Source organism: Aptenodytes forsteri, unplaced genomic scaffold (genome assembly GCF_000699145.1).
Source record: "Aptenodytes forsteri isolate BGI_AS27 unplaced genomic scaffold, ASM69914v1 Scaffold349, whole genome shotgun sequence".
Taxonomy (NCBI): Eukaryota; Metazoa; Chordata; class Aves; order Sphenisciformes; family Spheniscidae; genus Aptenodytes; species Aptenodytes forsteri.
Genome location: NW_008794452.1, coordinates 1,479,830 through 1,504,498, shown reverse-complemented (window position 1 = coordinate 1,504,498; position 24,669 = coordinate 1,479,830). Strand labels below are relative to the sequence as shown.

The 24,669-nt window shown below is 40.1% G+C and overlaps 1 protein-coding gene across 1 annotated transcript in view; it reads right to left on the bottom strand.

Moving 5' to 3' along the window:
* Window positions 1–20,470, bottom strand: part of ARID5B (AT-rich interaction domain 5B) — a 40,135-nt gene extending 19,665 nt beyond the window's left edge. The window contains exons 1-5 of the mRNA XM_009290512.1: window positions 20,349–20,470; window positions 18,742–18,854; window positions 12,036–12,240; window positions 9,001–9,053; window positions 1,202–1,299 (exon numbers count right to left, since the gene is read on the bottom strand). Coding sequence (XP_009288787.1) covers window positions 1,202–1,299; window positions 9,001–9,053; window positions 12,036–12,240; window positions 18,742–18,854; window positions 20,349–20,352 — 473 coding nt within the window. The 5' untranslated portion in view covers window positions 20,353–20,470. The remainder of the gene's footprint in view (window positions 1–1,201; window positions 1,300–9,000; window positions 9,054–12,035; window positions 12,241–18,741; window positions 18,855–20,348) is intronic.
* Window positions 20,471–24,669: the final 4,199 nt, after the last annotated feature.

Below are 24,669 nucleotides of genomic sequence, written 5' to 3'. Positions count from 1 at the left end.
GCTGTGCTGCCTTGTGCACAGGCAAGTACAATCTCTTCCTGACGCCAGCAAAGTAACTTGTTTATGCCCAGGAACAAGAGATTGGACTTTCCTTATCTGAGCCTGAAATTGCAGAGCTTTTATTAACATTTGCTTGTCTAAGGAAAAACTAAGGAAAAAAAAAAGAAGAAAAAAAAAAAGAAAAAAAAAAGAAAAAAAAAGAAAAAAAAAAGAAAAAAAAAGAAAAAAAAAAAAAGAAAAAAAAAAGAAAAAAAAAGAAAAAAAAAGAAAAAAAAAGAAAAAAAAAAAAAGAAAAAAAAAAGAAAAAAAAAAGAAAAAAAAAGAAAAAAAAAGAAAAAAAAAAGAAAAAAAAAGAAAAAAAAAAAAAGAAAAAAAAAGAAAAAAAAAAGAAAAAAAAAGAAAAAAAAAAAAAGAAAAAAAAAGAAAAAAAAAAGAAAAAAAAAAGAAAAAAAAAAAAAGAAAAAAAAAGAAAAAAAAAGAAAAAAAAAAGAAAAAAAAAGAAAAAGAAAAAAAGGAAAAAAAGAAAAGAAAAGAAAAGAAAAGGAGTTGTTTCTAAAAACCGTACCAAAACAAAACAACATTCCAGCTCCAGTATTTTATTCAATGCGTGCTGGCTTCACAAGCCCTGGAAGTTATTATCTACATGGGAAGAATAAGAAATCAACAGTTCTGACCAGCAACAATGGCTGCAGAGAAAGAGTGTTTGGCAGCAGCTTGCAGGCAGGGAGGAGGGAAGGAATGCAATGAAGAGGAGAAATGCAATGCTCTGCATGACCTACAACATTAACAGCACCCTGCATTGTGGGCCACCCCATTATTTTGATCACAACCACAATTTACTTAATTGGTATTCCTAAAAAATGACAGAAGACAAGTGTTTGCATCAATTAGCTGTCGTTTCTTGTTTTTCCTTGAGTATGTTTTGCTCAATTTTTCAGCTTCTTTAACCGGAAAGCTGTTGTAAAAATTAAGATATGTACCAAAGAAAAATCAGATGCTTGTTTTGTTTATTTAGTCACTGGAGACATACACTCTGGTTTAAATTACAATGGATTATCAGCCTAAACTCTTGGGGGAATATTTACTATATCTTTAAGAAGTGTCTCTCTCTCTTTTTCTCTAATTCTTATAAAACGCTTTGAAGGCTCTCCAAATTAATTTTTTTCATTATTAAACAAGCATTTCAGTTTTGTTATCTTACCTTTCATAATGTCTGCGGGTACATGTAGCAGCACTTGTGCTTCCAGGGTTACCACCTAATTCATCATAAATATGTTTCCATTGTCGACGGGCTGTTATCTGTAAAAATGGCAATGGAAAATTTAATCTTGCATCTTTACAGATTCTACAGCGTTTGAGTTCACAACAACAAATGCATGTGTGACACTTTCAGAACAGCATGTACTACAAGCACTATAAAAGCTCCTACAGAATATATAGAGTGCACAGAGCTTTGGGTGTCTTTTTTTTGTTTTGGTAAGTTAACACTGTCTATTTTCTTTCTCTCTAAAATGGAGTGATCTAACTCATTCATTATCAAGTCACAAGCAATACGGCCTCACAAAAGAGAATCTCAATCAATATAGGGTCATTAACCATCAGAAGTTATGCAGACAAATCCCACGGTGAATTATGAAAATGAAGCTCAAACCATACTCAGCACAAATAATGATTACATAGTTATTTTAACTGAATTAGAGAAAATAAATCTGCTGCAAAACCCAAAATCACCACAGAATTCTGTAAATCCACAAAAGCATAGTCCGTAACTCTGTATGTTACAAGCTGTTTATTTTTATCCATTTATGTCAGTAAAATATATAGATCAAATAGTAATGAAATCTTAACATACTCCAACGTTAATATTTGAGCTATGTACTTTATTGGACCACGCTGATAAAAATAAACATCTTGTAACATATTGAGTTGCATACCATGGTTCTGTTTTTTTGTACAGAAATTAGGATTATACAGAATAACAGATGGAAGACCTGGCAAAAGAATTGTTTCTGAATACCACTTCATTATTTTATATATTCTGCTATGTTTAAAACAGGAAGAAAAACGGGAATAGGACAAGCACAATAGATCACCCTCTTTTGCCTGCAGCTCATAAAGAAGGCCAGTGGAAAATTGTGGGGGCAATTTGGGGAGAATTTTGTCATTTTTTTGTGGAATGCTGTGGATTTTAATATATTCAGCCCCGGAGGCTTCTTCGGAGTTACCCACAGAGCAGTCAATGGCGTTTACTGAGGAGCTAAAGGCAGCAATCAGAAGAAAACAAATATTACAACTTGCAATCTGAGGCCTGTAATTTTAATCTAAACAGAGGAGATAGCTACTGTCATTAAATATTACAGGGTAAGAGGTGTTTCTTTTTCACTCAATATAAAAGGAGAATCCTTCCTTTGCAAAAATTATTCTCCAAAGCCAAAAGCATGGCTGGAGACTTATAATTTGATAATGTTACAATTTCTTCAAGTTTATTGTTTGTACAGTTCTCCTTAGAAAACATCAGCACCTCCAACTCACTTTTAGTACCTGTACATAGTTTGCACTTACAGATACCTGAAAAAAAAAAGGGGGAGTATCTTATCTTAAAACTCATTTAAAGCAAAATGGACTGACTGCATTTGCTAATTTTATTTTCTGTCTTCTGTAACCAACCCAAAGACCACAGGCACAAGAGAGAGACTGCAAGGATAAATTCTGCACAAACGAATTTTTAAAATAAAAATCAAAAACACTCATCTGAGGAATGGTTAGTTTTAAGTCTATTTTGTTTAAGTTCTTATGCCATCTCTTCCACAGGCTATCCACAGTTCTATTATTATTATTTGTCATTATTATTATTACTAAAGGTGTTGAAGAAGTGGAGTCCTAATGAGCCATAAAGAACATCACCTCCCGAGAATATGAATGGATGCTCCTTCTGCAACCTGAAAGGTCAAAAAAGAGTTGGACCAAGTACCCCCTGCTGTGGAGGAATGCCTGGAGGGGAAGCTACCTCTGGTCCTGCCTCCCACACCTATTCCACCAGTCCTTGGGACAGGCAAAAGACAGAGGCATGGCCAGACAGGTCTTGCCTTCTGGTAGCTCCCAAAAATCACAGATCCCCTGAGGACTGCTGCAAATGGCTTTACATTAAATCAAGTCTCTGGCAGCCTCACCGACTAGGGGAATGAAGATGCACAAATCCAACCTGGGGTCTGTGCTCTGGCCCTCTGGCAAGCACAGCCTGGCTGGCTTGCCAGGCGGTGGGCGAGGACCTGATGCTTTGGCTAAGTACAGTGATGGTGTGCAGAAGCTATAAATGAAAGCAAAGGATTAGTCAGCAAGAGGACTACTGCAAGTCCCCTTTTTAAACATCCCGATGTGACTAAGAAGCATGGTCTCCATTTTTAAAAGGAAAATGGTAACCTTAGCGCCCAAGTCTTATTAACTATGAGCTGACTAAAGAGGCGATATGCAGGCTGGAACATCAGTAAACACAACCATCTTTGAGGGGAAAAGGGAATCCCTTTGAAATAATTTTTGGTGTCTCTCTCCTCTAGGCTGTTTAGAATAATAGTATTTACACAAACATTTGCCCAGCTTTATCCAATTCTGCCTCTGCAACGGACCAGAACTCCTTGGCAATTAGTGGAGTTGTGCCCTCCCATGTACAGAGCTAAGTTTAAATTTAACATTCCCTGAAACGACTGTTATTCTAACAAAGCCTGGGGTTGAGTTTGCCCCTGCTCTGGAAAGTTTAGTTTTTATGCTTAATAAACTTCAAAGGACTAAAGTAACTGATAAATTACATCCTTAAACAATCAGAACAAAATGCTGCACTGTGTAAACTTCACAGTTGTCATGCAGGGCAGCACTGCTCAAGCTGGATGCTCATGCTGACCACATCCAAATCGAGGACTGCTTTCTTCTCTCATGCAAGTCCCTCCCAGCCACCGCAGTGACTATGAATTTCCTGAGGAGCCAAGAAAGGGCAGTGCTTGGCAATGCTTTGCTTATGGTTGCTGTTCATACCAAAAATGCCTGCCTTGGCTGCTTTTACACAGCGGTTTTAACCCTGAAAGGGCTCATATGTGCTCCTGGTTAGTAATGTGTCCATGACAGGACACAAGGAACAAAAAGGCAGATAACAAAAGGTATGAAAATGGTAAAATATTTCAGCTGCCCAGGCAGGGAATTTTCCATAAACATTCAGGAGCAAAGTGTTGGGTTTTTTTAAGGGCATGGAGCTATAGTGGCATAAGACAACTAAGACCCTTCAAAAGCTTTAACAAATGTCCTGAGCGCTTTCATTTCACACTTTTGAGTAATTCAGCTTCAGTTCCTGGACATAAGTTGACCTGCTCCAGTAGAAAACATACAGAAGACAACCTTTGCTGCTTTAGTTCTCCAATTTGTTTTTCCCTACTCCTACCAGTATGTACATCCTTCCCAGTGCCTGCCACATTTCTAGAAGTGCAGGATGCTCCAGGCTCACCCATTAATCAAGGCAATTGCACAGGCCAGTCTCATCTCTGACAGCTTCCCATTCCAATGCTGGCTTTAGTTTAAAAGTAGTCTTCTGGTTTGCAGACCCCTCCCACAATTTGCTATAGCTTCACAATCCTAGAGCTGGGCCCATTGGAAGCCAGGAGCTTTGAAAACCTCCGTGACATCTTTCCCAATCAGCAGAATTTGGAGTTAAGCAAGAGACTGGTCTGCCCAGGGACATGAGAGCAGATCTGATCTGGTTCCTATAAGCACAGTATTAGGCAGTGACTGGTACTCAAGAACAACCAAATAAAAGCAATGATCTTATCTATTAAAGTAAAGGACTGTTTATACACATGCTTTTAATGGTGTCTTCTGCTTTGAGAAATCTTACGAACTGCACTGCAATCTCAGCTCCTTTCCTCATGAAAAGGCTTCTTGCTTATTTCCTGCTGCAAATCTAATGGGGAATTTTCTGGTCACGGTATGCGATGTTCACAACGCTCTTCAAAACAGAGCTCTGGGTATTAGCTCTGTATGAAACAAACCCAGGTAGCTTTGCATTCCACTGATATATCAGTTTCATCGGGCCTGCCCAGACGCAGGACTGCTGCATGTGTCAATCATTAATTTTTAAAAACTAAAGCACTTTATTGTTGCTTCCAGGAGGCAGCAGCTAAATGGGATCCCACCGACCTTTGGCAAAATTTAAGCTGCTACACACCGAAGGTTAAGTTCCACCTAATTTTCTTTTTACCCTTTATGTCTCTAAGACATCTCCAGGTAGAGTCCATTCAGCACCACAGCCCTCTGCAAACATGCCAAGGCACTCCTATTCTGTTGGCTCAAAAGGAAAAATGCCACTTCACGACTTGCCAAGGACAACTCTTTAGATAAGTCCTGGAAGTTTCCCATCTATGAACATCTGCACCTTTTACTCACTTGACTTAGGGCAACTGAGAAAATTCCAGGCAATGACTGTTAAATGCCACTGCAGCTGAGCCCCCTAGAAAGTGACATTGTTTTGTATTTCATCCAGGGATTTGGGGACATTTTAAACCATTCATACTGTGAAGGTCTGCTATAGAGAGTGCTTTCCAATGCACTCTCCTATTATTAGTAACAAAGATGCTCATTTCAACTATCTTTGTTTAAGAGAAACATGATCCCACCAATTCCAAAGAGACAGCTTCATCTGTTAAGGACTTAAACCAATTTGTACGGTTGCTATTTTTATTAAGCCTGTATTATGTCCAACAAGAAGTACATGGGAGTGTGGTATTACACAGTTATAGATGACAACTAACTAAGAATTAGTAGTCAAACAGATAATGGACAGATGAGAAATGACCCTCACAAGTACTCTAACTGGAGAGCCCTTAAATATGACATATGACACACAATCATGACTTGGCACTTCTAGATATCCCATATGCATATGCTGTATGTACAGGTAATACTCTCTGTCAAGCCTCACCGGATCCATTCCAGCCCCTGATACATGACAATAAAGGAAAGTCAGACAGATGGCTAAGAAAGTTGTTCTCTGCACCTCGAATCCAGTCCCTGGCTGTTTTCATTCACTTTTAGATCCTTAACCGACAGGACTGGACTCAGAGGTCTTGCACTGTTCTGTGAATCTGGGCAGAAGCTGGAAAACACCGTACATAATCTCTGCTTGTTTCTCAAAGATGTTTTTAAAGCCCCATCGAAGTATCTGTACGTGGACGAGGTGGACAGGGCAGGGGATTAAATTGAAAATGGGCTGACTATCATTGTTCTGCCAAACACAAGGATGTAAAGTTTGCAACTGCTTTAACTGGGAAAGTTTCTACACTTACTAGTAAAAATCTAGTCACGTGACCACTCTAAGTTCCCATATGTGATTTTAACCAATCTTTTATTTGTTTCCTGTTCATAAAATGGCTGTCACATGCTGAAGCCAAATATCTACTTTTAAATATTCTTTTCTTTACAATACTTCCAAGAGAAAAGACACATTTCTATCTCAATGCACAAACCAGAAACTTGTGAAATTTTAAAACAAGTTAAAGATGATGAAGCCCTTATAATGGACAAATGACTCATTCAAGTTAGATGGAAGGGTCCATATAGATAAATGTGTATTAATCAGGGTAGGTTTGAGAAAGCCTTTGCTCTGCACATGACTTCTCATCATCAGTAGATATTGGCACTGTGCATGTGAGTGGTGGATTCTGGTTGTTACTGAATTACAGCACTCACTCAAAATTTCTACATCTAAGCAGACCTGCTTAAGATTCTGGAACTGATACTGAGGTCCATGTCACCCCAGTCATCCACTGCCTTGCTGCAAAATGAAACACGAATCAAACACGAAAGCCTCTCAGCAATGCTCACCATGATAAAATATATACAAACAAATGCAGCTTGGCAAACTCAAGGAGTATCAACTGGCCATAAAATAATAAAAACCAGGGTGTGCACAGGTCAAAGTATTGCAACAGCTATTGGTTTAACATTCACGGAATGTAAAGCAAAGGCAGATCCATATTGAGGATGAGACTGTTAACAGAAGAGAATGAGGTCAGGAAACCTCATGCTCCATGTCCAACTTAAACTGCATCACAACGGTCCTCCCAACTTCAGCTCTTCTGCAGAAAGCACAGACGCCACTCACATCATAAAAACAGGATCAGGCCCATCGCTTCAGCCAGAGTCACTCTCAAACCAAAGCTGGGCTCCCATGTATGTCAGAGGGTGAGCTATGCTTGCCTTGCCATTTACTGACCCGCAAGCAATTGCTTAGTTTCTTCTCTGTGAAGAATAAGCACCACTGGTACATTTTCATCAAAGGTGACAAATGCCCCTAAACAACAGAGAACATCTGTCGCTGAGAAAAGGACAGGAGCTTTGAGACAAGGACTGATGCTACCCTGGATGACGTTCTCACGTACGTGATCCTTCCCTTCTGATCCTCTCACATTTCTGCTACCGTTGGTAGACCTGGTTCTCTGGCCTTGTGTTCACAAACTCACCAACCTATTCCTGCTCTGCCCCAGGCACAGAGGTTCACCTTCTCCAGCATCTCTAAATCCATCCCTCTCCCTCTCATCCTGGCACTAAAACTCAGGTCTCTCCAGCAAGCCACCACTTCGGCATCCCTGCTTCTATCCTCGGTCCCTTCAAGCAGATCTGAAATGTTGCCGTGAAAACCGCCTGCCTCCCTGAGCACTCTGAGCACACCACTCTCCTTTCAATCTCCCTCCCCGCCTTCCCTTGTGCTTGAGATCGAGTTCAAGATTTTAGCCCTCATTTTCATTTTCATTGCACTTTACAACTAACGGCAATTACTGTTGGCTCATAATTGCTGTAATGATCTATCTATGGTAGCTATTCATTCATATATATCCATGAGCACACCTACGCACACCCCTGTACATAAGCATGGTATGTGCTGATTAATGAAAGATATAGGAACAATAAAAGCCAAATCAAGCACATATTTTTGTTGAGAATGTTAGATTTCATGTTTCACAACATCCCAGCCACACCCATGCTAATCAGCCCGGGCTGCTGATTTACAGAACAATATGCTTTATTGTATGGAAGGAAAACAGTGAGTTTTGTATTGTGGTTCAAACAACTTTCAGTTTCTTGATAGTGCATTTCTTCTTGTCATTTCTCTACAGCACAGATATGTCCCAGATTACTTTGTAAACAAAGCAAAAATAATTTCTTTCATCCAACTGCAGCAGGAACTGAACAACTTAATCTGATCATTGTGTGCAAAGAAAATATTTCCAGTGACGACATCTTCCTATGTCAATTGGTTTTTATTACAGATGTCATCTCGATGTGCCATATTAATGCAGCTCTTTCTTCTCATTTCAAGATTTTAATCTAAGTTTGTTGCTCTAATATTTTATTGGTTCAAAATACATGCTGTAAAATCCATGGCCATCAAATTTTCCTGGGAGCTAAAAATAAACTGCTCTTGTCAGATATGGTTAGCTGATAAAAAGTGTCAGAGACTTTTCTGAATTACTTTGATAACTTCCTGTTTATGTGGTACTGACCCTTGTCTAATAAAGATCTTTTACACTTGGAATAAGAGAAGATACTGCAGCATACTATTCCTTAATGGACAATGCTGATTACTTTTGAAAGCCTTTAATACATTTCCCATATTAGACATGAACAGATGTCAGGGATGTTGCCAAGTGAAATTTCTTTTATGCAATCTTGGCTTGTTGTACAATAATAGCCCTTTCTCAACATGGGAAAAAATTACAGACCCAACTAATTTCCTTGACAGGGAAGAGTTACATATGTTTTCCACTTGTAGTTTTTACGACAAGTTTACAATTTTGCCAAACCTGGAACTAATTGGGACTGTTTCCAAAAATGGTCCAATAAACCCACAATGTGTACAGCTAGCCTAAAATGCAGCAAATGATTGTTTGCTTTTACATTTTTTTTCTAACAGGGAAAAGTTAGATTGCACAATTATTTCATTTAAGTTACTTAAACACTTACTGTTTCATATCCTCCCAGTTTTTGAGCAGCTTGAAACATAGTCCAAAGGTTAACTGTTAGAGGGACAATAAGTATTTAGATAAGCATTGCATTAACCAACACATTTCAAAGAAATGTAAATCAAACAGTTTTTAAAAAAGAAAAATAGAGAAAAAAAGCTCACAGCCCTTGAAAAAGCTCCTGTGAAACATTTTCCAAAGAAGTATTTATGTAATCTGAAGAGTAAATATTAGCCCATACTATATATATTTTTAATTACATGTAAGAGAACACACTTAGATTCCTTAACAGGACTGGAAAAATACACTGAGACAAAGGTAATAGGCTCATTTGACTTTGCTGATAAGAGGCACAGTATAATGACTGTAGCACGTTTCCATAACTTTGATAATAAAAATTACTCATTGGGAAGAATGTTGCTTTTAATTATTTGTTTAATACTGATTTCATTAGCAAGCAAGCATGAGCCACACACTGGCTCACAGAGAAAGCCTATTGATTAAACAACAATATCCAATACTTACTGCAGCTCAGATAATGGCCTCCATAATCAATAAACAATAAGCTGCGTACTAACGGGTCCCATGCGAATGAACCCGGGGGGAGCACAAATGAAAATTACCGTAATAATTATGGTATGAGTGGTTGTGCCTTGCCCACGGCTGTGGGGTGGGAGGAACAGAGGCAACTCAATTCAAAAGATGTGTTGGGACGTGCTTGTTACTTCCTGTAGAACTCCTCCCCTCTCACGTGCTTTTCATCCTGGCCCACTGTCCCATGGGGCCACTGCTTGCTGCTGGTGTCTCACTTTATTTTATTTTATTATTTTATTTCCAAAGAAGTATTTATGTAATCTGAAGAGTAAATATTAGCCCATACTATATATATTTTTAATTACATGTAAGAGAACACACTTAGATTCCTTAACAGGACTGGAAAAATACACTGAGACAAAGGTAATAGGCTCATTTGACTTTGCTGATAAGAGGCACAGTATAATGACTGTAGCACGTTTCCATAACTTTGATAATAAAAATTACTCATTGGGAAGAATGTTGCTTTTAATTATTTGTTTAATACTGATTTCATTAGCAAGCAAGCATGAGCCACACACTGGCTCACAGAGAAAGCCTATTGATTAAACAACAATATCCAATACTTACTGCAGCTCAGATAATGGCCTCCATAATCAATAAACAATAAGCTGCGTACTAACGGGTCCCATGCGAATGAACCCGGGGGGAGCACAAATGAAAATTACCGTAATAATTATGGTATGAGTGGTTGTGCCTTGCCCACGGCTGTGGGGTGGGAGGAACAGAGGCAACTCAATTCAAAAGATGTGTTGGGACGTGCTTGTTACTTCCTGTAGAACTCCTCCCCTCTCACGTGCTTTTCGGCCCGGCCCACTGTCCCATGGGGCCACTGCTTGCTGCTGGTGTCTCACTTTATTTTATTTTACTTTATTTTATTTTATTTTAATTGCTAGAAGAAAAATTGATGTCACAGCTCTATGAAAGATGTATGCACTATTCCACCAACAAACAGTGATTCCCCATAGACATACTACAAATACTTCAGGCCAGACTCAGCAACAACGCTGCAGATCACGGAGGACGGGATCTCTTCTTCCGCAGGGGGATGCTCTGTTGTAGTGTACATACTGCTTCTCCCCACTAACCTATTTATATTGGCAATGTTTGCACAAGTCTTGCTGGACAAATAGAGAGCCCCGTCCTGCAAACACTTCTGCTCTTCTCAGCATACTTACTCTTGGCATTTAAGTATTTGCTGGATCAGGCCCCTAATTTATAATGAATGTCAGGCAACTTTCAGTGTATTTCAGCTGAATGTTAGCAGAGGGCCCTATCCCTGGTGGGGAATTTTAGAAATAGTACCTTAGCTTGTCTTTAAGCCCACCCTGTCCCCATGCTTGAGGGAGTGTAGAATAAAACGGGGGAAAAAAAATCCTCTCTTCAACACAAAACGTTCTGAAAGCCTCATTGAACCTTGTACTGTTTCAAAGCTATCAAGAGCTTTGCTTAGGCCTTGATTTAATCTGAATCAATGCATAATGCAACGAAGCTGTTCATAGTACATTAATTTTACTTCCATTTCAAGCAGCCAGTTTTCAGACAAACACTGTAATCATTTGGAGTTATATAAGTTTATAATGGCTGCTGGAGGCCTGTTGCAATCAGTGCCAATTGCTATTAGGTATGTAAATTGTTATGTAAAACATACAGGTTTGACATTCTTCATCAAAATAACACATGGTTTTAATCTGGGAGATAAATTAGAGTAAATAATATTTCAATCCATGGAGTTCTCCCTTTAAGGAAATAAAGTATCATTCAATCTATAGATAAGGAGGAAAAATACCCCCATTTACAGCTTTTGTTGGAAACTCTGACAGATCTACATTGCGCTGCAATATTTATGTAAAATTTAGTTACAACTGTATCTTCTCCACCTACAATTGCTTTGCAGATTGTGGCTCTACAAACTGTACATGCCAAAGCAATTCTAAACATTACATTCTGTATTAAACAGATACAGTCTGGTTTTATATTCTCCAAAGTCAGTAATTTATTAACTATAAACACATTTTGGGGCTTAAAAATATGATCGCTTTTGTGCCTTTCTTGACCACCTTTAAATGTCTTCCTTTAATATTTGTCCTTTCATAAAGAACATCTGGGCACAATAAAGATACGTCATATTATTAACTCAGAAGAAAGGCATTACAGACACTGCAGATTTACAAAACAGAAAACTAGAGAGTTTTCAACATGCCTATTTCTAGTCATAATCAGCGGAATTAAACCTATAAATATCCAGCAGCAACTACCCCAGAAGGAAGAGATGCAAATCTAGGCATAAGACAGTGAAATGCCTGGACTGGAAAATATAGATATAAACATGGTCCCCCCCATCCATAAGGCTTTAAAATTGGCTTTGTGTGCAAATGCTTTCTCCAGAGAAGCCAAACCATTCTAAAATGTCAACAAGAAAGTGAGAAAAAGGATACTTACTCTGCTTAAAACCTAAATAGGGTATTCGTTCAATTGGTGTTTTCCTTTCTTTCATATATTTATAAAGAGCCACAAGGAAAGCCTGCTCATCAGCTCTGCATTCTTCACCTACGGCAATCTTTGATTTATCCTCACTTGAGCCTTTTTTACAGTTGCTGTTGTTATTCTTGGGTTTGGGCAAAGCTGACTTAGCCTCACATTTTACCTGGGAAAAGAAAAGATGTCATATCAGATCTGGGTAACCTTTAATTTTCACTTAAAGAATAAATACCCTCTCCTAGCAGAATGGATTGTTGAAAAACCGAAGGCCAAACCATGCAACTGTGTTTGAGGGGAAACAAAGGAAGCTATTTATAGAGCTAAATGTCTTGTTCTGAATCTTAGTCACAACATTTTTAAATAGCCACATCTTTAAATCATTATAACCCATTGGTAATGCTCTCCAGATCTGCATTTTTATGACTATACATTGCTATGTCACAGACAGCTCCCATCTTTCACATACACTTGCCATTAGCAAGTCTAATAATAACCTTCGTTCCAGGATTGACACTGAGCATTGTCAACTCCCGTAGACAACCCTTGGAGCTGAGGGTGCTCAGCCCCTTCCAGGAATGCTCAGCAGCCAGCTCTGCAACGACACATTTTTCTCTCCTTTGGCCCACCAAAATAGATGCAACCCTTGGCAAGCCTTACCCAGGCAGAGCTCTCAGCACACACGAGTGGAGGTTCTGCTGTAGCACGGGCTTAAGTCAAGTGGGTTTGAGCATCTGCTTAAACTTAAGTACAGGCCTAAGTATTTAGCAGAAGGAAGAAGCCGGTAGCCGGAGCCTTTCCTGGTAGACACTGGCAGCCCCAATGCACATAAGTCTCAGAGCTCCATGTCTCCCACTGGCCTCCCCGGCAGACGTGTGCCAGTCAGGAAGTCAACAAATTGGAACCACTTTACTTCTTATCAGTATTCAAACATGGGAAAAAATATCCAGTGAGACCGGCTTAATCGTGCAGTCCTCCTGAAGATAATCCTCTCATTGAATCAAGCAAATTACAACTCGAGCGTTCCCATAATTTATGTATACAAAAAACAAAAGAAGAGAACCTTGCAAACTGATGTTTAAAAGCTGTCCATGACCAAGACGGGATCGATACATTTCCAGTGAAATACTGGAAGTCCTCTAATACAAGGTAGTGGAGATGGTTACATGTATTTTGGATTTGCACTGTCCCTTCAATGCTTTTGAGTGCCATGAGGAGCCTTCCGGCAGCTCCATACCCCATCCAAGATATGTTCTTTGTCCTCCCAGAGGGAGCAGGGAGACTGTAAAAGCCAGTATTTGGTATTTTGGGAGGACAGCACAGGAGAGCAGGGTATCTTGCTGAACAGGAAGGCAGGAGCTCTTGGTCAAGTAAGCCATTGACTCTCCTTCACTCTCCCTACTTCTAAACCAGGTGCTTCCTGGGTACTTGTTGACATTTTGGAAGTAAGTGCTATGAAGAGCATTACGTAAGTACTTGTAAACAAACAACAAATATATCATTGGAAAGACTATGATATGCTTCTTTTATCTCAATAAAGCTACCCTGTGTTCAGGCTCAGGGAAAGTAAAATCTTTGCTTTTATACTCCTCCAGGGTATTAACTTTGCAGAAAGCACTGACTTAAGATTAGCTGCCTCCATAGTTTTCCACAGATGTTGGGCAAAGCAACACTAGCCCCTAACCAAAGGCGAGAAGTGGCCACAATTTTCCAAGGTAATTGATGCTGCTGAAAAATCTCCCTGTTGGACACTGCAGGGTACAGGCTCACTCCTCCCATGCAACGCAGCAGGGACTGGGAAATGGACTTCCTATGGGATTTTTCTTGATCAGTTACTGCTGAAGTATGTCCGCTGTACTGCTCGATATTCTCTGGTTGCATGGTTCAAAGAGATATTGTCTTCCTATGGCACAAGACACCATGCTTTGCCTTTTAGTAATAGATATGCTTGTTGATTAAACTTCTGTAAAGATCCTGGGTTTCATCCAAAACTCAATGGAGCTAATGGGATTTTTTTCCTCTTAGATGAACTTTGGATTTCCTCATCCACTTTTCAGTTCAGAGCTGTAATCCCTTGACTTTTTTACTTTGGCTCCTCACAAAATTATTTAACAGCTTCCCCTTATAAAGTTTAGATTACATTGTCATAGTTTTCAATGCTATACCAAAGACTGGGTTAGCACTCCCAATATGAACCCATGATTTCAAAAAATTTAGGATTTTTAATTTGAGCTGCAAATTTGTTGCAAGCTAAAACTTGGAACAATGGAACAATTGGGAACACTGGACCTGGGAACAATTTTTGAGTTTTGTCACCCACTTGCTAGGTAAAGTCAATCAATCAATCAATCTTTTAAATGGATTTTCTTTTTCAAACTGGACAATTCAGAACTATATTTGCAAAGACAGCCTGGGCATGAATGCTAAATGAAATCAAAGCTCACTGCTATGCAAGCAAACTAATGGCAAGGGATGTTACTCCCAAGGACACAAAAGGAAACAAAGAAAATAACATTAAAAAAGCCACTGGGAGTGAGAAAACCCCACGTAACACACAACCTCCTTCTCTCCAGTATACCGAGAAGCGTCTGCGGAACTCAAAGGTGCCAAAATGCAACGGACGGACTCCAAGCAGTGTCAGGTTCAACAAAGCTTTGACGAAGGCTGCAATGCTTCATCCGCTCAGCGTTCAAGGCACAAGCCTCACTTCTGCAACCTTCCTACCATCTGACAGGAGATACAGATGAATGCCATTAACGAGAACCAAAAGGGCCAAATGCCATTCTGGGTAACACCAGTGTAAATCCAGCATAAACCTATCGAAGTCAGTGAGAGCGATGCCAGATTTACACCAGGCACCACAAACTGACCTTCTCTCTCAAAACAAGATTTTGAATCTTCCTAGAGGGCAAAGATCTGGAGGAAGGTCCTGAACATGGAGTTTTGCTTGGCTATGCTCTCTTTTCTGGTCTGCTCAGAAAGCCTGAATGACTCTGTTATTAAAGGAGAGTTCAATTTCCGCAGAGGGAGTTAAAGCTCTTTCATTGTAGCCTCGGTGTGAGTAATACCTCCAAAATGAAACTGAGGGCTAAGTCCCAGACGGGCAACCCAGCACCGCAGTACGGATAAGCTGGAGGTGTACTGAGATGGGCTCTGGGAACATCTGACCACCTCCTATTGTGTGTTCCATCAGAGGTGTATGATCCATTACCAAATGGCCGGTGAACACTCATGGGTACACCTGTGTGTTTGTCTTCTCCTGCCAGAGGTCACACACAACACAGACCATTACAGACCTGCATTTTAGAGTTTCAATCAGATAATGTCTGAGGCGCTCAGAATAAATCTCCAGGTCTGAGAGCATGCCAGGCCACCTGTGGCCACAGGAAAAGCATATCCTGGCAACTTTTAAACTAATTTCCCAGATCTTGCTGTACAAATGAAGTGAGAGATTTACTTCAGCATTTGCACTAGGAGATGTAATGAGTAGATTCATTTGGGGACAATTTCCATGTTTAACAAGTTAATCCTTTCAGCTCTTCAAAATGGTCAGATCAGTCAGTTTTAAAAAATCTTACAGTGCATTTCTGCACACTTTGAATGGGAACGCTCTTTGGGAGCATGAAGCAGGTACGATGAGGGTCACGCTGGAGCCTGCAAGTCCCAAAAGCCTGTCCAGCACCGATGACACATGAAGCATGAAAGCCTCCAGAGTCCTGGGAGTGTTTGGAGAGAATAGCTTGATATAAGTCTCTCCAGGAGAGCTGATCCTGCCTCAGTAGATGGCCTCATATTCTTGTGATTTTTACATACCCAACCTGGGAAGGAACTCCCCTGGGATCTTCCCCAGGAGGTACTAAAATGGATGCAGTGACCAGCAAGGAGATCAAAAGCAAGAAGTGGTACACGAAAGACCCACTTCCCCTGGCAGCACCCGCAGGTCCAGGACCACATTGTCCGTCCCGCTATTGCTCTATTTTTAACAAGCCACCTACACTGGAATTTACTCAGAGCTGCTTCTACCCAACCAAACGCTCTTCTGTGTCACGTAACAGTAAAAGCCTACAAAATAATCTGCTGATGGTTCAAGGTAAACATGCCTAATGAGAACTAAGCTGTAAGAAGGTACAAAGCTTTCTAGTCATTGGCAGCTGAGAACATGAAATTCAGCAAGTCGTTGCAATCATGTGGCTTGTGTTGGTCTTGACAGGCTCAAAACCACAGTCTTCAGAATGCCACTTCTTCCATTTCCCAAGCCAAACCGTACAGCCACTGTGTCTCTGTCAGAGCCATCGCCCTGCCACCCAAGAAATGAGGCTGCTGTCAGACACTGGGTGCCATGATCTGAGGATGAAAGCAGCAAGACTTCTGGTCAAAAGGGATTTTAGCTGGAACAGGAATACGGCCAGGACCGCTGCCCAAATGTTTCAGCACCTGACACAAGTGGATTTGTCCCGTTTACACTAGCAGTGTTCAACTCTGCTTTCCATGGACCCATTGCCAGCATTAGTTGGAGATGGAACATGGACAGAGGAGGAAAACCGATGGTGAAGCCCAACACGGTGCCTAAGACGATGACTTAACCTCCCAACTGTTCCCAACAATGAGAAGACAGTAGGTGGATCTCCATTCCCCCCTTCCCCAAATACACTTCCCCTCCTTCCCCAGAAACCCATAGGCAGGGTCTGTATAAGTGCAATACATCTGCTGTAGGGGGTTTCTGATTCACTGTCCCTCTTATTAAAGTATATCCACAGCCCTGAGACACAGATTGATGTAAAGAACTACAGTGAAGTCAGTGCGACTACATACAAGGAGATTATATCATGAGCATGTCTATTATTTATAATGAAATTAAGCTGGCCAAGATAATTAATACTATTAATATCTGCACAATGATGAGCACAGTATGACTAGATAAATAGGTGGAATTACTTCTTATCTGAAATATCCTCCCATTCCACTAGTAGGGTGAACCCAAATATAAACAGAGAGGATAAACAATTTGGTATGAAGTGTTATTGTTGTTTTTTATTATCTAATACCTACATATCAGGTGCTGAAGAGGCAGAACTACTTGTGCTACAGTCCAGGGTGCTTTGACAACACGGTCCATGCTGCAGTTTGCTGGTAGTATTTTAACATGAAAAACAGCTTGGGGGAAGGGGGAATTGAGGCAAATTGAGACATTTTCACACCGCGGATTTTGCACATTCTTCCACAGAGGAAAAACATTCAGGCAAACTCTATAGTATCTGGCAGGACCCCGCAACTCAACACACCAGGCTCCATTGCCTTTTACTATGCCTGTCTAATACGATAGTACAGACTCCAACTGAGCACAATAGGGCACAAAAAGAAGAGAAACAGTGACTTAAGGGCAGAGCTTCATCATGAACTTCAGCCTCTTTACAGTCATCAACAGAAGGCACAATTTTAACTGAACTCCTAGGGAGGAGGAGGAGGTGGAATGTAGTTTGCCTTCCTATGAGAAACTGAGAGCAGAACACTTCCACTTGACCTCTTTAACCTCCTAATCTCCCAGGACATTCACTGCATACAACAATACCAACGTAAATGGATCTATAGATTCACTGTATTTCCTAAAGAGATGGTCACAACAATGGAAGTGTTTTTCAGATACACATCCATCTAATTTATTGAAACAATGGATTTGGGAGGAGTTGGCCTAAAAATTCAGTCTCTGCAAACCTGTTTAGCTGTTTAGCTCAAAAGTATCACAGTGATAAAGTTCTGCCTCAGATAAAAATCTACAAGTATTGCTCTAAGTAATTTTCCGTCTTTGCATCTTACAGTTTCAAATTAAATCATCTTGAAAGGAGCCATTTGTGCTGCTTTTTTTTAAAGAGAAAACCAAATTCCTATTTAAAACCACACTGACAACATAGAAAATAGGATGTAAATTACACTACAGAAACTCCATTTTTAAATATTTTAAGGAAAAGACACAAACCCATAAACATCTAAAAGATTAAGTCTATAAACACAAATCATTGATCCAATTTTTACTTGCAGTATGGGCTAAGCACTGCAGCACATACAGAAGACTCTGTAAAAGCATGCACTATTCAACAAACCCTGCAACATGCAGCTCAGCACTAAGTATTAAAGAAACAGCCCAGATTTTTCTTTTAAGCTTTCATACTGAATTTCTGCCTTTATCTTTTTTTTTCTAACTTAAAAAAAGTCAAGATCTTAACATCAGGGTAATGTCGTTTGTGTGCGCTTCTTAGAAACCATTACTGAAGCGGCTCTTGTATCAAAGTCTGTTTATCTTCAAACTTATATTTAGAAGTACATTGTAACAGGGTGAGCTGCTCCCTGGTTTATTTTTAATTTGAAGATACTGTCACAAACTATGTTTGTGTGTCACAGAATGTGAAAACTAACACTAGGTGCCAAGAAAGCTTAAGCACTACCAGTTACCAACAAGCTGATAGCATTAGGTTGTTAGGTGATTATAGTTGCTGGTAACTTTGAACACAGACATGAATTAAAGTGAAGAATAAAACTATTGAAAAAAAATTACATTTATCTCCCCAAGAAAATAAGTTACATTCTAAATTTGAAACAGCATGCTGGGAAACAAAGGCAGGGCTGTACCTAAAAAAGGAGAGTGTACTGAAAAGAGTATTATTAAGTGATTTACCTTGGCAACAGCTTTGCTTTCAGAATTATTGTTGGAATCCTTAATGCCATTTAATGAATCTCTTCTCTGTGGGCAAGGCTTCTTTTTGCGCGGTCTGCCTTTAAGATTTGGCGCTGAAAATTAATGAAGAATAATTTGAGCACATTGTCTTGTACTGGATTCTTAACAGCTGAAAGCATAATAAGTAGTTCCACTACAATCAGTCACAGAAATGTATACATCTGTCTACTGTAAATGCTTATTACGAGATTCCCATCCTCTGTGGGTTACATCTTGACACACTATACGTTTCTATAGAATATCCCCCAAGGCTAATCTATTCTACTTTCACATAACTAATTAATATAAAGTCAAACACTGGTCTCTGAAGGACTCGGAGAGAATGCACAAATATTTCTCCATGGTACAAAAAAGAACAAACTAGAATATTAATAGGTAACTTTGCATTAATCAGGCTGCTGCATTTATTATTTCTAATCTTCAAGTGAGAGTACTAACTACTATTTCCAACTTTGGGAAACATCTGGTTTTGGAAATGTTCTGAAATATTGAAATTCCTTACAGCTCCAAGAAATGTTTATATTTCCTGTCACTCTTGTCAAAGTTCTTCTAAAAAAGTTAAAAAAAAAAAAAAATTACCCCCGAGTCCTGAAATGGATCAAAAAAACCCGTAACAACTAGTTCTGGAAGTTGACAAGTACTGAAATAAGTGATTGATTGTTTCATAAGGGTTACATACCACACATATAAATTAACATGAATCACTTTCAGTTTTGTCCAATTCTTAAGATAAAACAGCTCTGAAGTAACACAGTGACTAAATCCTAACCGTGCTGAGCCATATGTAGAATGAGATATGGATCATCATAAAAAATATCAGACTCAACTTTCAATAGTGGTATTACAATATAAATTATGATCACATACAGAAATAATAGATGAAGCAGATGTTTGCTCGTTATTACGTGTCCTGCCTGCTTTCAGATTTAAAAATCAGCCTCCGACTACTATGGCAACATTTAAAATGATAAGCAATCATTAACTAATGACTGTACCGAAGAAGATAATTTCCTTTAAACCTTTAATTTCTAGGTAACCATTGTTTTCATTACTTAAAGGGATGATTAGAACAATGTCAGAAATCTAAACACCACAAACCTCTTGAGTGCCTTCTAATTGTTTCTAATCTTACATTTGTCACACAGTAAGCCAGTGGTTTCAGGACATTTTACATTTTAATTAGTTTGCAAACACAATAAAGGGTGCTAATTTGATTTTATAGTTTGAGTAACAGTGTCATATTTGGTCTGTTCAGAGAAAAAGAAAAGCCGTGGGTTTAAAACCAAAAGTCCAAAAGACACATCCTTTTTCTTCCCCCAGCACTGGCACATGGTAAATATATATATATATATATATATGCATATGCGTATGTGTATAAGTCCATATTTGTGTCTATATAAAGATATGTTTATCTCCCTATAGAAATATTTCCATCTATCTCCAGTGAAGCACATTCTGCTTATTGAAAAGTACTGCAGAAAGCAATTCTGAAATTGTCATCTGAGGCTAACATGCAAAAGCAAACAAAGAGAGAAAGAAATTATTACCCATTCCAGTCGACAAACATCTGCCTGATTTATATCTGTACTCATGAATGCTACAGCATGTGACTGCACACTACGTTGCTGGAAGTCTCGACTTGGTGTGGATGTCAGTCTTACACAAAATGAACACTAAGAGTATTTGCTCCGTGCTTACAAATCCCCTCCCCCAGCAGCTCCATTACTCATATAAACAGAGATGAGCGACTCGGCGGGAGCGTGGGATGAGCTCTGAGGACTCCAGCGCCGGCTGTCAGACTGCCAGCCCCGGCCACGCCGCCCTGCCTTATTTATAAACCCCGCTCATCCCTCTGCCTTTGATGTCTTCCCGATGCCCACTTTTTTTTGCACACGACCTGGATGGGATGGACAGATCCTTGACCATGGTTAGCCCCAGCAGTCGCACCTTCTTTAAAAAGGTACTGAAGAAAATAGAAATGTTCCCTCAATTTACTAAACCCTGGCACATGCGTTAAAACGTTAATCTTTGAATGAATGGATCCCCCGACCCGGTCCAACCAACGGCCGGAGAGAGATGTGGTTCAGCTAGGATCAAATACACTTGCATGTGAATTACTTTTTCTTGCTTTCTTTTTTTTTTAAATAAATAAAGAAACTAATTCAAGGCTCCATGTTTTCAAACATACTTGTTATCCTGAGTTTTGGCACTGCACTTTGTATCACACTATAAAGCACTCCTAATGTTTTGCTAAAAGCTTTAAAAGCAAGAAGGCATTTGTTCCTAAATTCCAGGTATATTGAGCTTGCATATAAACGCTGTTTGAATTGGAGCTTTCCACGGCAGAACTGGCACAAACCCACTATGAAATGGGGTATTTGCATTCTCCCCGTGGCTCAGGAGCTGCAGCCGGGAAGGTCTGTCTGCAGCACACACGAGGACCATCCCACACGTGGCACCGTACGACTTTAAATCACTTTAAGCCATTCCAGATCAGACGCACAATTAACAAGAAAGCAGCAATAGGAATTAATACCAGAAGAGAAGGCCCTTGCCTCTAGTATCTACTCTGTAAAAGAAAACATTTGAAATAGTTCCAGTCACACTTGAAACAAAGCCATTAACATTTGCTCCCTAAATCATTATAAATAAATGCATTATTCGAAGATTATTTATATTTCAGCTATATCCATTTTGTTCCCTTGAGCTAGGAAATATGATTAGGACCGAAGGAATAATTTACAAGTCACATACTTGTTTTAATTTTTTTCATCTTTTGTTTCATTTATGACATATTCATGAGCACACTGAAGATATCTTGAATTTGTTATTAATAATTATTTTAAAGGAATTTTACAAATATGTTGTGGCTTAGTCCCAGCCAGTTCAGTATGTACTAGACAGCTAAGTGAATATCCCATGTTTTTTTCTGCTTTCTGGTGGAGAAGGACTTCTGGCATGACTACCTGAGAGTATCTGAAACAATTCAATTTCTTCACGTGTTTGCGCATATGGCTTTCAAATTCATTTTCTGAAAGCATTTGTGGCACTGAGACCTGATATTGCACATTCAATGCATTATTCGAAGATTATTTATATTTCAGCTATATCCATTTTGTTCCCTTGAGCTAGGAAATATGATTAGGACCGAAGGAATAATTTACAAGTCACATACTTGTTTTAATTTTTTTCATCTTTTGTTTCATTTATGACATATTCATGAGCACACTGAAGATATCTTGAATTTGTTATTAATAATTATTTTAAAGGAATTTTACAAATATGTTGTGGCTTAGTCCCAGCCAGTTCAGTATGTACTAGACAGCTAAGTGAATATCCCATGTTTTTTTCTGCTTTCTGGTGGAGAAGGACTTCTGGCATGACTACCTGAGAGTATCTGAAACAATTCAATTTCTTCACGTGTTTGCGCATATGGCTTTCAAATTCATTTTCTGAAAGCATTTGTGGCACTGAGACCTGATAACTTGCACATTCCCAGAAGGTGAGAACATAAGCAAAGCAAATTAAAGTAAAAAATTGAATAAATAAGTACAGAAAAAAGTTTGCATTTATTTACCACCTCTTTAGTCTAAGTACCTGAAAACAGGAGCATGAGAGATATGACATACTACCAGTTTACATACTTTCTTTCCTGTGCATTTGACAACATGTTTGCTTTTGCCAATTTGTGGGGGTTTTCCCTTCCTTTCTTTCTTTTTGCTTCCTGATGTATCTGAAAGATGGAAAAATTCAGCTACTGAAATGTCCACTGGGACCCTTGGTGGGCTGCTGGGAACTTTTTTTGCCTCTGCTTAGATGGGATTCAAAGGATCAATATTAGGATAGCATAGGTGCCCTGTACGCGCAAGGTTTGGGATACAAACCAGAACACGCCCATGCCTGCAATCAGCAGCTGACAACACCCCGGGAGAGCAGAGCTACTGCTGTTCAAGGCAGGCAGGCATGGAAGGGCTGTCAGCAGAGACGTACACCCAGTACAACACAAATGGCCCAAACCTCTGAGTTCGGACCTCCGGAAGCGAAAGGGCGTTCATCCACTTGAAGCCCACACACGCCTGTGCCTTGCTGACTCAAGGAGCCTCTTCTTGAGATTATAGCTCATCCCAAGTTTGCTAGTCATCACAAAGGGCAAGTTCATTTAGAAAATGGCAACGCACAAGAAATTATCTTCCCTGCAAAATCTGCAGGTGCAATAGCAATCTAGAGCCCAGCAGGGAAAGCCACTTCACCAGATGAGTCCTGGCAAACATTTCAGGTATGACCACGTAAAACACACCAGCTGCAAAACGCACACAGTACGAGCTAACACTCCTCGTGTTAGGAGAGCTGGAGGAGCATGAGGGCATGCTTCCCACCTTGGGCTGATTATCTTTTCCATACACGTCACCATTGTGTCTGCTAACTTTACCCATGAACAGGAGTTCAGAGGGACCATTTCAGCACTCCTTGGATGCCAGTTTTATATCAGCATGTTGCTTCCTTGTTTCCCTGAGCAGCAGATCCAGCTGGTGTCATTTAAACAAACCTGTCCCTGAGAGCCCACCAACCCGGCTGGCCCCGCAATGCAACCACCACCGCCTGCAATGCTGCCTACTGCTGCAGAGGATGCTAAGGCTGTAACATGGGATTTCACAAGGAATCAACCAAGAATCCAAGATGAACAAAGATCTAATTCAAGCGCAAGCATTTGTAACCATAAAGAACAAAAGGTGTGATTATTAACTTGTATGCATGTGGTATGGACATTGTTTTTCAGCTGACTACTACTTGGTGGTAAAAGTCCTGTGCTCCTGATTAAGTGAAAGTGTGTGAAATGGACATGTCATGAATATCAACAGTTACACAAGCCATGATGATAACTGTATCTTAACAACTCTTCCCATTCTGGAATACGTCTTAGTGTCATCTCGGTTGTGAATTCTCAGGGAAAAGAAAATTATTTATAGGAATCTGCCCAGAGACAGGAATGTTTTCTTCCCCTCCATGTTTGAAAGGGTCCCTGGGTGTTGTCTGGAAACAGGTAGTCACCGCAAATCACACAGAGATTGCTGCTTGCCGTTCGACATGAGGGATCAGTATTTCTCAGAAGACCATGAAACATTAACTCATGATTGAGCAGGACACAAGGAGACTGGGCAGGAGAAAAAAAAAGAGGGAACAGCTTGTGCCTGTGCCAGTGGAGTGAGAGAGGGAGACGGGGAGCCAGAGAGGGGAGAGGCAGGAGGTGTGTCACCAGCCCCTCCTCCTGTGCTGCATGGCCGGAGAGGTCTCCTTTCGAATCACACACTTCCCACACCTGCCTGGGCCACGGCCAGCTGCCCCACGCTGTGCCAGCCTCCGTCATGCTATGGCAGTAGGGTGCAGGAGGAGGCAGCCACAATCATCCTGCCGAGCTGTTCCTTCCCTTGCATGTGGCTCTCTGGGACAAGAAGGAGGGGAGGAGTAATGCCCTTGGCTTTTTCGGTTTGGGTAGGGGAAACAACTTTTGCTGGCCACAGCCATGCTGAGCTCCTTCCCAACACCCCTTGGGCTGTCTAGAAACTCCTTCTCCTCCTGCAGGAGAGCAAAAGGAGGAGCACACAGCCATGGTCTTCATGAGTGAGGAACGAAAGGGAAGGTGAGGTGCACAAGCTGCCACTGCCACCTCCTCTGTGCAAATCCTCACTCACATGCACACCTGCCTTTAAAAAAACCAAAAGCATTTAGTCCCTGATGTAATGTAACTGCCCTCAGTAATCTGAAATTAAGATTTAATCACTCTTTTCTTCTTCCTAGATGGAAACTTGTACCTTGCCTCCTCCCCAAACTGCGGCTAAGCTTTGCAGTGCCAAAACACCAGCAATACCC